General features: G+C 44.5%; 1 protein-coding gene across 4 annotated transcripts in view; it reads right to left on the reverse strand.

The window, feature by feature from the left end:
• The window catches only part of TAF1 (TATA-box binding protein associated factor 1), a 441,469-nt gene that overhangs the window by 181,954 nt on the left and 244,402 nt on the right, over positions 1-15,113 (reverse strand). For all 4 annotated transcript variants that reach the window (XM_029607221.1, XM_029607219.1, XM_029607220.1 and 1 more), the window contains exon 29: positions 1,605-1,782. In XM_029607221.1, the coding sequence (XP_029463081.1) occupies positions 1,605-1,782 (178 nt within the window). The remainder of the gene's footprint in view (positions 1-1,604; positions 1,783-15,113) is intronic.

Below are 15,113 nucleotides of genomic sequence, written 5' to 3' on the forward strand. Positions count from 1 at the left end.
GATGGGCCATAAGGTCCTTTTTTGCCATCACTTCTATGTTTCTATGTTAACTAGTTAGAAAAGGTTATGAAAACAAACAAATGTAATCATTGGTTTAGATGATTAGAGATGTAGATCCTTTTTAATGCCTGGTATCAGAATATTTTCTCTCAGAGAGAACAGATCCTGTTCTACTGTATGGTGACATGGTGTTCTTTCCGTAAGATATATCTTATTATATTATAGATTTGTATTTAATAAAAGGAGTTTCTCTTAGATGCTGGCTTTAAGCATTTATTTAAATCACAACATAAGGCTCTAATTAGTAACAAAAAGCACCTGATCTATTTGTTTTGCTTTTTGTACTGAAGCAGGTTTTCCCTAGGCACCTACATAGTACTTGCTATTTCTCTATTAGTCTGGCTGGGTGGCTTTGCTGGATAATGGCATTGTGGTGAGCAATGAGGTGGTAGGCATTTGAACAGATTTAATGGTACTAGATCACAGACTTTAGATGAGGATTTAATTAACGTAGACAGATGGAATCTGAAGTTTTGTAGATATCCATAACAACTGGTGGGTTGTTTGTAGATTGCTGTTCTAACTGGATGTCTTTTGCCTAGAATTGTGTACAAGAAGTTGATCTTATTGATGGAGTGCTCCAAAGTGAACTTTATGCAACCTCTTGGGGGATATTACAGAACTATGGTGTGGGCTACTACCTCCAGTAAGTAGAGCTCAAAAGGAATCAGCAAAGATCTTTAATTATTGTTTAAAGGACATGGGAGACTGGCTGCTTATAAAAACAAACTTAATCCCAATAAGACAAAGCTAATTTGAATCCAGAATCTAATGGTGTTGTCCATGTTGAAGGCTCATGTGCTTCCCCCTAATTTGGAGGTATGGGATCTGGGAGTAATATTTGATTGAACTCTAAACTGGAAACAAATTCATTTGGTAGTAACCAGGGCCTTTTTAAAACTACGCTTATTCCAGCAGCAATACCCATATTTTGGGGGTTTTTTTAGTTTTTGTTATGGTTCTCAGGATTTTTTAAATCACCAACTGAGCTTAAAATAATTACACAAGTACTGGTTTCATCAACCTTAGATTACTGCAATGGATTACATGTGAGACTTCAAGCTAACCCAATTCACAAGTTTCAGTGGCAAGAGTCATACATGGGGCCAGCAGAAGAGAAAGAATAACACCTATCTTGAGGGAGTTATACTTGCTCTCTGTACATCATTTAAAATAATGTCTCTTGCATTTAGAATTTTGAAAGGGATCAGTCACATCTATTTGAAAAACCAGTTAAACTAATATAAACTGGTTCAAATATTAAGCTCTACTCAGCACTCCTTCTTTAAAATCTATTATGATAGACTGGATATGAATTGAACAAAGTGGAAATTGCTGAAATTTTTCAGGATTAAAGGGTGAGGGGAATCACCCAGTAGAAGGACTTCAGTGGTGCAGGCATTAATAGAAAGAGGGAACTGCAGTGCTGCTGGATCTTTGTGTTAGGACAATGGGAATTACATTAGTGTAGGCTCTCAGAGCCAGAGAATAAGGGGATGGTACAGAAATATACAGGACTTGTAATTCTTCATTGTAGTTCTTACCATTGTATGTAGCACTGTTCTTCACAATTAATTCCACTTGCTCTCGGAACTCCTCACGGGATGGATACATGCGTCTCCGAACATTCTCACGTAAGGTTTGCAAGTCCATAGGCCGAGTGATGATCTTATAATAATCTTTCACTACTTTAGCATTAACCGGAGTGTGGAATGGGTAAGTCTGAAAAAGAATCATGTGCGTTAAAGACATTAGATCAATATCAGTGCTATGTCCTCCTTTGCAAGTAAGCACTGGGATTGCTCAGTATTTCTCTTTAGCTCAATAATAATCTACAAGCATCCTGAATCATTCTTATTCAACAATATTACTTATTAGGATTTTGTATCATTATGATTATACAGTTTCACCTAAAAAGATCCTCTTCAGAGACCTGGAATCATTATTACTATTTATAAAGTACCAGTGGGAGTTCAGGTAGTCCGATTTCTTAATTGGTTGACAAGTTCCTATTCCTAATTCAGTTGACCAGAGGTACATGGTCACAGTACATGGCTGCTGGCAGGGATCCTGATACCATGCCATTGGCAGGAATCTCACGCAATCTCAAAACAGGGCTTCTGGTAAGGATCCTACTACCGATTTAGAAAGCCTTTCTGCAAGGTGGAAAAGCCCAGGTGAATAAAGTCTCAAATAGGTTTTCATACATTTAACCCACAACCCATCAAAGTCCTACAGGATCTGTGTGACAGAGTGTATCAGAGAAATCCTCAGAATACCTTAAAGGACTAGTCCCAGTTGTCTGGTCTCGGTCCACTTTAAGACAAGGCATTTTGGGCACAGGATGGCTCTCCTGAGGGGGAATATAGCTTAGGCTTAGTGGAGAGCAGACAGAGGCCCTGGGAGATGAGAAGAAGGCAGCTCCTACAAAGGTAACCGATCTATGTTTGAGAAGTAGTGCTGAGGTAAGCAGATTCTCTTATTCATCTGACTGTAAATAATAAAGTTTGTACAAGAAAGCTGGAGTCCAGACTGAAATTTATCCTCCAGCCAAACACATACTGCTCATGCTGTGCCACATATGGTGAAAAATAATTCACCACAAGAATACAGAAGACTTAAGTTAAAGAAATATGACGACCATCATACACAAGGACGCTGTTGGCACTCACTTCAAGAATAGTTGGTAAGAGGTAGACCAAGTCTCTTTAGTTATAATCATTGGTCATCAATTGGACATTCCCATGGCACATTTTTTTGCTTATCTAGTGTAGACATTATGCACTGTCAATCTGTTGGGGGAGTGTGGCTCTTCTTGCCCTTTCTGATGCAGATGAAACCTTTTTGGAAGCTATTCCCCGTTTCAATAAAATTGGTTATTTGGGTACGTTTTTTTGTACGCGTCCTTGTCCTCTCCTCACCTAGAAAAACGGGCTAAGCAATGGCGTATGGACTTGTGGCTTGAGATCAAGATTGATATGCTTTATAAATGTCTGGTTCCTGCCAATCTGCTAGAAATTCAATTTAAGAACATACACAGGTTTTATTTATCCAGAGATCTAGGGGCTAAGATGGGCTTCTGATGAATGTTTGAAATGCTCCCATTTGCGTGGTGATTTTTGTCACGTGTTCACTGAATGCCCAAAGCTGCAATTTTAATGGCACTAAGTATTTTTGGCTGTTGAACGTGTTCTGGGATGCACTGTCACATGGGATGGTGGCCTCTTGTGCTTGTTTCTTTTTACTGATACTCAAGCTCATCCTGTGGGGGGGGGGGGGCAATGGTTTATTGTCCTATCTCTAACTCTGGCTAAAAAGATCATCCTATCCCATTGGATCTCTGCTGTTATTCCACTTTTTCGGGAATGGCAGCAGGCAATGCTTCATACAGCTGCACTAGAGCTCCTGAGGAAAAAAAGACTTGGGTGCCAAAAAGATGATCCTATCTTTAAAGAATTATTTCATGCTCTGGGTATTTATTTATTTATTTATTTGAAGCTTTTATATACCGAGGTTTAGCACATGCCTTCACCCCGGTTTACATTGAAACGAAACAATGATACATAGAACAATTTGAGAATCAAAAGTATATGCAAATAGCATATGGATTAGGTTGTAACAGGAAATAACTAAAAATAACTTAAGTCAAATAACGAAAATGAAAATAGAAACGAAAAACGAGGAAGGTATATACAAACTCGTGCTCTGAATACAAGAAAGTATGAATGGGAAGAGAAGGAAAAAAGGGGGGGTGGGGTAGGCAATGGAAGGAGGAAGGGGTAGGTATGCGGAGAAGAGAAGAGGGGAGAAGGATGGGAAGCTTAAGGCATCACAATTGTGGATTGCTTAAATCATCATTGAAAGTCTGGCTGAAGATCCAGGTTTTCAGTTCTATATATAGTATATATATATATAGTATATATATATATATATATATGTATAGTCATCTCGATGGAAGGATGAGTAACTGCATTTCACTTTTTCTTTCTTGTAATTATGCTGAATTGGGAGCTCCTGTGTGCTGTTCTAGATGTGTGAATGTGGGCTGAATGAGGTGTACATGTGTTTGGGGTACGGTGGGGGGGGGGGTAAATTGGAAAATAAAGAAGTGACATGTAGCATTGGAATCGGATGTATTGCCTGCTGTTCCTTTGTTTCTTCTGCCCATGTTCTTTATCCTGTTTTTGGCAATTGTTTAAGACATGTTGCTTCAATAAAGATTATGTTACAAATAATCATTGGTCATCAATTAAGGTACACAATTAAGGATGCTGTCAGACCTAGACGTTATCTACGGAAGCATTTACTGAAACACTGAACAAGTGTCGGGCAACAGGAGTATTGAAATGAAGAATTATACACTGAAAATTCTACCATGAGATAAGTAACATTTTATGTGCAAATAAAAAAAAAATGATAAAAATAAGAACTCAATTGATGACCAATGATTATAACAAAAGAGACGTGGTCTACCTCTTGACCAGATACATATTTGAAGTGAGTGCCAGCAGCGTCCTTGTATATGATGATGATCATATTTCTTTAATTTAAGTCTTCTATATTCTTGTGGTGAATTGTTTTTCAACATACTATTATATTCACCTGAGTGGGTTCTTCTTTTTGAGTAGTGCCACATATGGTGGCAGCAATGGGACTTTCTGCACTAAGCGACTGCACAGGTAGAAGCCCAAGTCTCCAGAAAGAACCTGGAGAGAAAGAAGTTTGTTGAAAATATTTGCAAAGGCAGAAAATCTTATTAAAACTGGAAAAGAAAGATTTTTTTTTTTGGTTTGTTTGAAAAGGTACTTTTGCTCCAAGCAGAGCACAGAGCATAACTTAGGCAAAGGAGCACATTGAGAAAAAACCAAAAGGGAGAAAGCAGAGTTGTTTACCTTCATCGGATGGAGCCTAGCATGGAACTTTGATCTCAAAGATTCTAGAGCTTTCAGCATGCCCCACTGAGCATGTGCAGCTGCTCATCACCCTGCCCCCTAGGCAGAGTCCCTCAGTCCATGATATAGCTTATACATGGAGAAACCAACTCCCAGGGTAGGTGGGAGGGTTTTGTGAGGTTTAACAACCTGCTGTCCTAGGAGAACACCTGTTACAGGTAATCAACTCTACTTTCTCCTAGGACAAGTAGGATGGTAGTCCTCTCATATGGGTGAATACCAAACTACAGGCTGTCTGAGGACAAAGCGGTAAACTGCATGGTCCTGGAGCACTACTCCCTCCTTTGCCTGAGAGGCAGCCGACCCACCATGGGTGCAAGCTGGAGAAGAGTTGGGTTTTATAAAGAAAGCCAAGAAAATGACTGAGACACAAACGCTCATACGTAGCAGGGATGCCTGAGGTTCGGGAGTGATACGCGTGCAAGCAGAAGCAACAGCGCATCACGGAAAACAGTACAAGCAAGGTTTCTGACAAAACCAGTGGATCTAGATCCTCCTGGATACAGGAAGGAACCAGAAATATAAACAAGCGAGACTCTAGGACGAAAATCGCAGTGTTTCTTCGGTGTGAAAAAAACCAACCAAAAAAACAAACTGGGGTCCGAGAGCCCTCCAGAAAGAGACTGTCAACCATTGACAGCTAAAGGTCTGGAGAAGAGTGCCCAGGCATGGCTGGTAGGCTGAATAGGCAGAAGAAACCCATGTCATAAGCAGTAAACCACAACAGGGGCTGGGACAGACACTACGTGCCGAAGCATCAGACCTCAACTGACCACGCAGGACAGCGTCAAGGGTTTCAGGGGATGAGAACAATCCCCAAAACAGACCTGTAGCCCAAAGCTTCCCAGCATGGAGATAAAATAGGTCTGAAGCTCACTCAAGAGCACCTGCCAGACCCAGTTCATATATCCTGTTACAGGATAGAAAAGGGAGCACAAAAGCCTTTGGGCAACCTAGAGAATGAGAAAAAAACTAAGGAAGTATATCTCTCCCTGCAGGTATACAGAGAGATACCACGGGCTTCTCAGCTTCATCTCCACTCCCCCCGACAAACCAATCAGAAGGAGCGAAGAACACAAGGAGGCAGACCGGTGGACCGTCGGGGCAAGCACAAGTTGCCAGGTTATCTATCAATCCGAAGCGAACAACTCACTGCCAAAGACAGCAAGGTGTAACCCACTGAGATGGTGCCCTCAGTATTTTTGAAACAGCGGAAACTGAGAGCGATTGCCAAAGGGGAGAAGTCCCAAAAGCTCTAACAGGAGACAGGAAGCCGGGGAGACACAAGCGCACACTCCGGTAGAACCTGATTGTATTACCAGCCCGGAAACTCAAAGGGCATCAGGGCAGGCCCAGGGCGATCTCGAGACAGAGTACCAAGCCACCCGGCTGCGATATCATTACCCCAGTCATGAGTGAATACACTTCCCCTCCTAAGGGAGCATGTGGCCCAGCAAGGGACAACGCTGAATGACGCAGGATTGCGGGGAAGAATAGCTTGCATACGACTGTGAGCAGAGGGCAATAGCCCTCATGTGGGGTACTCTGCCCCCAACTTCTGCCATGGATTGGCAAAAAGGTGAAAGGCAAGATTGCCTAGCTGATGGACCGAAACACTCCTCACAGAGAAGGGTCCTGCAGGCAAGGTTCACCGATGATAGCGATCCTTAAGAAAGATGCCCACAGAGCCTAGCAGATACCAAGGTAACACCCGAACTGGGGGGAAACCTGGAGAGCTACCGGGGAGCAACACTGGACAGGCTCCCTCGAGGTTAGACATGCTGTGCCTCAAAGCGTCCAAGGGAGAATGCTACTCTAGACTATTCTTAGGACTGACGCCAGTCAGCGCAGTGGCATCCCTTGTCCGGGAATGGAAACAAGGGACACCCCTCGAAGAGGTGCACTGTGGGGAGTCCATAGGGGAACCCAGTCGAATCTCCCCTCCAGAGGGGAGAGGGAGGCAGCAGGATCAGGGCCTTCTGATCCTGAAAGACCTAGCAACTCCCCAAAGAGAGTTGAGGCGACCAGCTCAATACAGGCAGCCAGCTTCGGATAGGGGAGGTCGCCACTGCAATCCTCAGAGGGGCCCCAGCTGAAGACGGGCCTCGAACTCCGCTACCGCTCCCCAGCCCTGGCCTCTGAGGAAACACACCGATTCAAAGAATCAGGGCTCTGGATCAGAGAAAACAATTGCTCAGGGACAGAGCTCCAGGGGATCGTTCCACAACAACATGGTAGAGGGCGAAAGACATTCCTCTTCTGAGAAAGGAGAGGACACTTGAGTCACTCTTGCGATCTCCATTCACCTCAGGATCTGACTAGGAGTGCAGTCTAGGTTAGCCCTGAAGCTGCAGAATACAACCAGCTGTGAACACCTGGAGGGAACAATGCACACACACACACACACACACACACACAACACACACACACACCAAAGTCCAGGCAACAGAGGATGGGCAGACTCATGCAGTGGTAACCCATCCACGGATGGAAGCACATCCAATCCTGAGCTCCATGGTTGTGGGAGAAATCCCACGCTCCAGCGAGGACAGAGAATCACGTGCTAGAGTTGATAGCTACATGCCGCCCCACGACTAAGCACAGAGCGTGTAATGACAGTTACTCCGCCATTGCTCTTCAGCACTATGCAGTACGGACTGACACGGAGGCTGAGACTTTGCAGAAATATGGCAGAACTCTAGTGTGGCTGAGGACTGCACAGCCAGTGAGAATGCTGCCTGCCAGCATCTGAGGCCCTTGCAACAGATGCCTTATCTGTCCCAACATCTCAAGCTGCATGTCAACGCCACAGTAACTGCAGTGGAGTAGAGAGGACAGTGTGAAGATATTGTTCCCAGCACCACTGGTGCTCTGGGTAAGGCATGGTGGAGGGTGGCGGTATAAGGCAACGCCCCCTTTAGTACCTGAGAATGCTCCAATAGGCAGGACATCGAAACTGCATCGGAACCAGCTCACCTGCAAGTCCCACAGGGAATGACTGCAGCGAAGTCCCTAGCAAATGCAGGTGCTTATGGAGGACTCCGGACACATCCTACAATCTATAAGTAGTTCGCTGGTAATTAGCACCATTCCTGGGGGCCCCAATGCCCGAAGGTATGGACTATAGGAGCCATGGACGCCTGCAGGGAGAGGCCCCACAGCCCTCTGACAGGCCATCGATATCAAAAAGGCACAGACAACCACCAGTGCCGATGGCAATTCCCCTCGGCTCCCCGATTTATCCAGCGGTGTCGATGCTGCAAGCTAGATGGCCTCGCAAGCATTACGGCTGACGAGAGCCTCGCTAGCACCAATTAATATCGATGGTGTGCACATCTTGGCAGGGCCACCAACACTGGGATCGTCGGCTGAAGGGATAGCCCTGAGCTTCCCAGTGCTCTGTAGGGAACACCACCCAGGAACACTGAGGGCACTGTGCCACTACATACAGATGTACCAATGCACCAAGATGCCTCGAGTAGATGGCTACCTCTGCGCTCAGTCCATAAGAGGCCAAGAACCCTTGCCCCCCGAGGGCTGCAGGGTAATGTGAGGGCTTCAGAAAGTCCCAGCGGTCAACGGCCACAGGGGTGACAAGGGCTCTCAATGTTGAGTCCGGTGCCTGGTTGCTGGAGCTCAATGTAGTCGAGGCAGTAATAAGAGGCATAAGTGGTCCGAAGGCCTCTCTGGTAGTCCCCCTCCCCACCTCAATGGTCTTGAGGGCATCAATGGTATTGGGGCAGCACTGCATCGCGATGGCATTGAGGTCATGTTGGCACAGAGGTCATGCACCTCAGCAACCTATAGCATATAGGGTACGCGCCTCAATGGCATCGAGGTCCTCTGCAGCATCGATGCTAGCACCTCGACAGTATCGAGGGCCTGCCCCTGCTTCAACCTCGACAGCCCCGAGAGTCGTCATGCACGGACCTTGATGGATCAAGGGTGTCTATGGCATCGAGGGCCCTGTGGGCATTGACAGCACAGTGGCATCGATGGTACCGTGGTCACCACAGCACTGAGTGCAGTGAGGGTACCAAGGCATAGCAAGCTGCAAGGGCATAGAGGCATTGAGTGCACCGACGCATTGAGTACACCGAAGGCATGGTGACATCAAGTGCATCAAAGGCACAGTGTCATCGAGTGCATCTAGGGCACCGTGGCATTGAGTGCCCGGACAAGTGAACCAAGGGCACCGTGCCATGGAGTGTATTGTGACATCAAGCATGTTGCATCACGGCACCGAGGGCACGAGGTTTTGAGGCACCATGTCATCGAGCATGCCACATCACGGCACCGCTGCACTGAGGCCTCGATGCCCAAACTGATGCAGTGAGACTCCAGTTCCACCAACGCCAACAGCACACCTCGATGGCAACAAGGATGACCCTGGACCTCAATGGCGTCAAGGGGACCATGATACCGAGGATGGGCCCTGTCCCTGACGCGGTCCCGACATTGATGCAACGGACGAATGGTGTGCTAGTTACAGCTGTACATGGGCAACTATTCATGGGCATGGCACCAAGGTGCGGCAGCAAGCTGCTAGCCCAGGCTCCGCTCACCCTCTCTCCCAGGGAGATTGCATTGCCAAGGCTGGCAAGCAGGAGGGGAGGCAATGTCATCCAGGGCTCTTGCCCATGGAGACTAGTTCCTTGAGATGTGGGGAGTATGAGCTCTCCCCTCTACAGAAACGGCATGGTCCACCATCGATGCCGAGCATTCGGTAAACCGCCATGGAACTCTAGCCCAGGTAGAACTCCACCGAGTCCCCAGGCTCAGTGACCTACTTGGATCACCGATGGACTGCATAGTTCAGTCCTGTCAGCACTGTGGAAAAAAAGAAAAACAGAACGAGCAAAGAGAGGACCCAAATACAAAACCTGCAGGAGCAGTTTTTTTTTTTTGATTACGAGACTCTGCCAGGCTGCACAAGGGAGAATCCACCATGCGACCGGCAGACAATTGAAAAAAATAATAAAACTACCAGAAAGAAAAGCTGGTCTCGAAAAAATCACTTACAAACTGTAAGAGAGCAAACTGAATATTGTGAAAAACGTTTTCTGATTAAAAAAAAAAAAAAAGAGCACGAGCTCCACGAGATAACAGCTCAGCGGAAAATAGAGACTGAGGGACTCTGCCTAGAAGGGCAGGGTGATGACTACAGCTGCACATGCTCAGTGGGGTATGCTGAAAGCTCTAGAATCTTTGAGATCAAAGTTCTGTACTGGGCTCCATTTGATAATGTCACCCATATGTGAGGACTACCATCCTGCTTGTCCTAGGTGAAAAGAAAATTCCTGGGCCTCGCTACAGGGGCAGTTTAAAATTTACTTACAACAGGCAAAGAACAATAGCTTCATCTGGAGAGAGGGACTTAAACAGTAAGTTAACAGCAAACAGGCAGGAATTTATTTTGTGGAGAAAGAGAAAAAATAAGAGAAAAGAGGAGATTTTTTTTTCTTGTGCACTTGAACAAGTGGGTTTCTTCCTTTGGCCTAGTTTAAAAGAAAGACTGAGCAGGATAGAGCCCTCTGAAACAAAAGCAGCCGGGTCTGCGTTAGAATTTAAAATGGAGACCTGGATCGGAAACCTCCAGGATGGTCAAAATCAATTCCTGAAGACCCTCATAACAAGCCAGATTTCCTGGGTTGATGCCAAGAAGGAGCCTGAAGCAGGGTTTGCTCTCATAACCTCCAGCATACTAGATCCACAGCCAGAGAAGGGCTTGAAAGCAGAGGAAGTGCAGCACCCTGTGAGTCACCTAATTGGGTTGTACTGTCCAGAAGCACAAAGACTGGGAGATACAAAAAGGTAGTCAGCTTGGCCAAGGTCAACCAGGATCATCCCAGAGAATGGCCTGAAGACAGCATTACAGGGAAGCCTGGTGAAGCGTCAGTGGAGCTGGCAATAACAAAGGACAACCAAGATTATTCCAGAGAGTGGCTTAAGGAGGATGTTACAAGGAGCCCTGGTGATGGGCCAGAGAAATCAGGGACAACAGCAGGGGGGTGGGGTAGCAGATGGCACCCAGAGGTCAAGAATAGGCCCAGTGGAGGATAAGAGAAGAATATGGAAGATTAGTAAAGGAATTCACAGTAACCATGACCCAAGGGAGCTCATGATGGAGCCTGGTGGTATGGATTTCCATGAAAGGGCAGGAATCCCATGTGCTACCATGAACTGGAGAGCAATAGCCAAGCTGGATTCAATAGCAATAGTACCTTAGTATGGCTAATCCACTCCTGAGGACTGTGTAACACAGGAAGCTGGGGGTCTGAAGCTAGAGCAAGGAAAGGAAGGCATTGAGGGGGAGGTAGACATCGTGAGCCTAAGTATCCAACAAGCAGAGAAGAAACCAGAGTGGATTCAGGAAAATTGGGCCACCAACCGTCAGTAAGTTGAAGAGGCTGAGGAGGCCAGGAATGAAGAAAAAATGGAGATCCCTGAAGTCTAGCCTGAAGAAGACATGCTGCAACTTGAGTCTTGTGAATTGGGCATTTCAGGGGAATGAGACACTGGGACTAACCAGGGCAGGTCACCCGGAGAACCAAAAGAAATTGGGGTTGTACAGGAAAACCTTAGTTAAAAACTCAAAAGGTTGGGGGAAGGGTACTTCGATAGACTGGGCAAGGTGTTCCCTGATTTAGAACCTTGTACCCTAAGAAAGGAGGGGGGTCAGAATGGGAAAGATGAACTCCCAAGTTAAAACAGGATCCAAAAACAAGTGTAGTGGGTTCCTACTGTGGGACTTTCAATCAGGCAAGATTGAGCTGAGGGGGAGGGTATGTGACAGAGTACACCAGAGAAACCTTTAGAACATCTTAAAGGGTTGGTTCGATTTGACTGTAAATAATAAAATTTGTACAAGAGATTGCTAGAGTCCAGACTGAAATCTGTCCTCCAGCCAGCCACAGACCACTTGTGCTATGTCAGAACCTGTAATTTCTAGAAAGACTAAGGCTAGGAAGAGTTATATGACATCAGAGGCGCACAATGCAGTAGGCTAATGAGCTGCTGCATTAAAAAGGAGGCGCTAGGGGAAATTGTGCGTCCCTAGTGCCTCCTCAGCATTGGGTGCCAGGAGATGTACCTGTCAGTGCAGGTTAGGAAAATGTACGCTCAATATGAGCATCCATTTTCTCCCGCTACCGGCACAATATACATGGCCTGGACCGTGTATTGTGCGTGTATATTGGGCTCCCAGAATTTTTTCCCCCCCAAGACTTTTTTGTAAAATGCTGCTTTCTGCGGCCAATCTAGAAGATAAGTGCATGACTGGGATGTGCGCAGGCTACGCGGATTTTAAGAAACCCACAGCCACATCCGTATCTCCCACTACGTGCACTGAGAAGGATTTCTTAAAAAGAGGTGAGCCGGGATAGTACCATCAGCGCCCAAGCACATGCTGGGATCCGAGCACCTCGAAACCTGCTGCTGCTTCGGCCTGCGGGTAAGTATAAAAACAAACAAATCTACAGAAGTCAATGGGGTTTTAGGGGTCGGGGCTGGTAGGGTAAAAGGGAGGCAGGTTAGGCAGGGAGTTTAGAAAGTTTGCTACTTTACAGGGGCGAACTGGGAGGGAACTGGGAAATGGGGCTATTGTGTCGCCGTGTGTATCTACTAAAATCCCCCCCCCCTTCTTTACACACATTTGCACCCACGCGTGAATATTAAAATCTATCTTTTAATGTTTTTTCGTTCATTGTTCCCACTTTATGATAATAAACTTAGTTTGTTAGCTCTTCCTACCTTGGACTGATTAGCGATCTCAGTATTGTATCTGGTCGGTGGGTATTTTTCTAGGAACTCTGTGACACTGGGTTGTGAGGGGTCTCAGTGTCCCTAGAAACCACCGGGGCTTAGCTTGCGGGTGGGATACTTGCCCAGAGGCAAGCAGGAACCCAGTTGGCAGGTGGAAAGTTGCCAGCATAGGAGCATGTAAGCAGGTGCAGGTGGAGCTGGGCAGTGCTTGGAAGGACCCTCCGAGTGGCCACAGGGTTACCCTGTGTGGGTTTTAGGGATGAACTGTGGCATTGTGTGTTATTCAAAGCCTTATGGACCAGGGACAAGCCCTTAAATGCTATCCTTGCCTCCACTGGAAGTCACTGTAGCCTAATCAACACAGGCGTAATATGAACCCTCAAAGGAGTATCTGTCAAGATCCAAGCAGCTGTAAAGCTTCTATACTATACATTGTGCAAACTGTCAATTAATAATAGTAATTTTTAGGAAGATTGTTTAATTCTTGTCATCTACTATCAGGTCTGTTTGAGAATACACTATCTGATGTCCAAAATGATAACAGCTTTTACTAAATTGTCTTAATTAGAATAAATCTAAATGTATTATTATAATGCCCACTACAAATATTGGTGGAAGAATGCATGAGGGGGATAGATTGATAAACTGAAGTATCGGGTATTTTTAATGATCAGTTTGTTTCTTGAACAGTACAGTGTAGCTATTAATGATGCCCTGTTAGTTTCAGATGGCTCTACTAACGTTACACACGGAAAATTCTGTTGTCGTGCTGCTACATCAAGATAGGAATAGAAGGTTGGGGGATATATAGGGTGACTTCTCAAGCCTTACTGCTTAGTAAGTTTCCCTAAGGTTATAGCAAAACAGTTCCACAGTTAAACTTGAAGGATTAAAGGGGAACCAATGTAAACATACAACAGATAAAAGATATAGTGGTATGATAGTGTTGTTAAATATTACTAATACCAACTAGTGGAATTGGCAAAGTTACTAGGTCCCTTATGAACTGATGTCTACATAGAAGCTATGGCTATTGTGTAAAATTCTGAAACTAAATGGGAACATTATTGTTCCTTGTATCCTGTTGCAAGCAGCAGCATTCCAGCATGCCCTTGACTGCTGCAGACTAATGATGCTTTAGCTGAAAAGAAGATCAAAGGAAAAAAGTAATGCATTGCTAAAGTGGGAGATACATGTTGTGAATGTGGTTACAATCAAGTAAAAAGTGCCTACTGTTGGTTTAGTAAGAATATGTTTTGGTGTTTCGTTAGTTTTATAGTTTATAATCTGTTTGCAGCTTGAGTTAGGATTCTGTTGATGCTAGCTGAAGGTGATTTACATTACCTGAATCAAAATATAAACTTAAATTTGTTTGTAATCTACCTTGAGGCCATTCTTGGCCTCAAGGCCTCTTGGAAAAAAGGCCTCAAGGCCTCTTGGAAAAAAGGCGGAATATCAAGTTTATAAATAAATAAAAAGAAAGGCATAAAACAGAAACTTTTGAAACAAATATAAATAGCTAAGAGACTCTAAAATTATGAGATCTTGATAATTTACAAAAATAACTATTAGATTGTCAGAAAGAATACTTATAGATCAGGAGCTACACATTTGTGGTCAAAGGTATTCTTTATAATTATTACAATAAATAATTTAAATGATCTACACATGCTGTGCAGTATAATTGCAAATGTGAATTTGTTTATTGTTTATCTTAGAAAGGGAATGTACAGAATGACCATTATCCTGTCTAATTCAGTGTCACGACATAATATTTAAATGAGAAATAAGAAAGCACACACACACATTTGTTCAAGAATAAAAAATGTATGTAATCAGATTTCTGCTTAGTGAATCACACTGGATACTCATTTTCTCAGAACAAGTGAAACAGTATGCAAAACTGTGATCTGAAACAAAAAGAATGCAGGAAGTTAAGACAGAGAGAGGGTAAGACGACTGATGTTTTAATTGATGTTTGGAATATGAGATTGTGGAAGATGAGGACTTAGTATCATCAGGGATAGGTGAACAAAACCCTAAAGGGGTAATTTTCAAAAGGAGTTATGTTGTAAATTTAACTACTATTGTAGCAATTTACAAAAGTGCATTTACTCAAGCAAAACCCAATTTTACTTGAGTAAATGCTTTCTAAAATCAGGCCCTAAGGTTTTGGGACCTTCACTTTCGGTTTTTATTTTTTAAATTTTTCCCGGGAATTTATCAGGGTTTATTATGACAAGAACAAGAACAGTAGAAAATCAGTGGAAACGTGACTTGTTATTTTTCTGGGTAAATATCAGAGATTTTCTATCAGTGGATAGAAGCCAAGACAAT

Source organism: Rhinatrema bivittatum, chromosome 6 (genome assembly GCF_901001135.1).
Source record: "Rhinatrema bivittatum chromosome 6, aRhiBiv1.1, whole genome shotgun sequence".
Taxonomy (NCBI): domain Eukaryota; kingdom Metazoa; phylum Chordata; class Amphibia; order Gymnophiona; family Rhinatrematidae; genus Rhinatrema; species Rhinatrema bivittatum.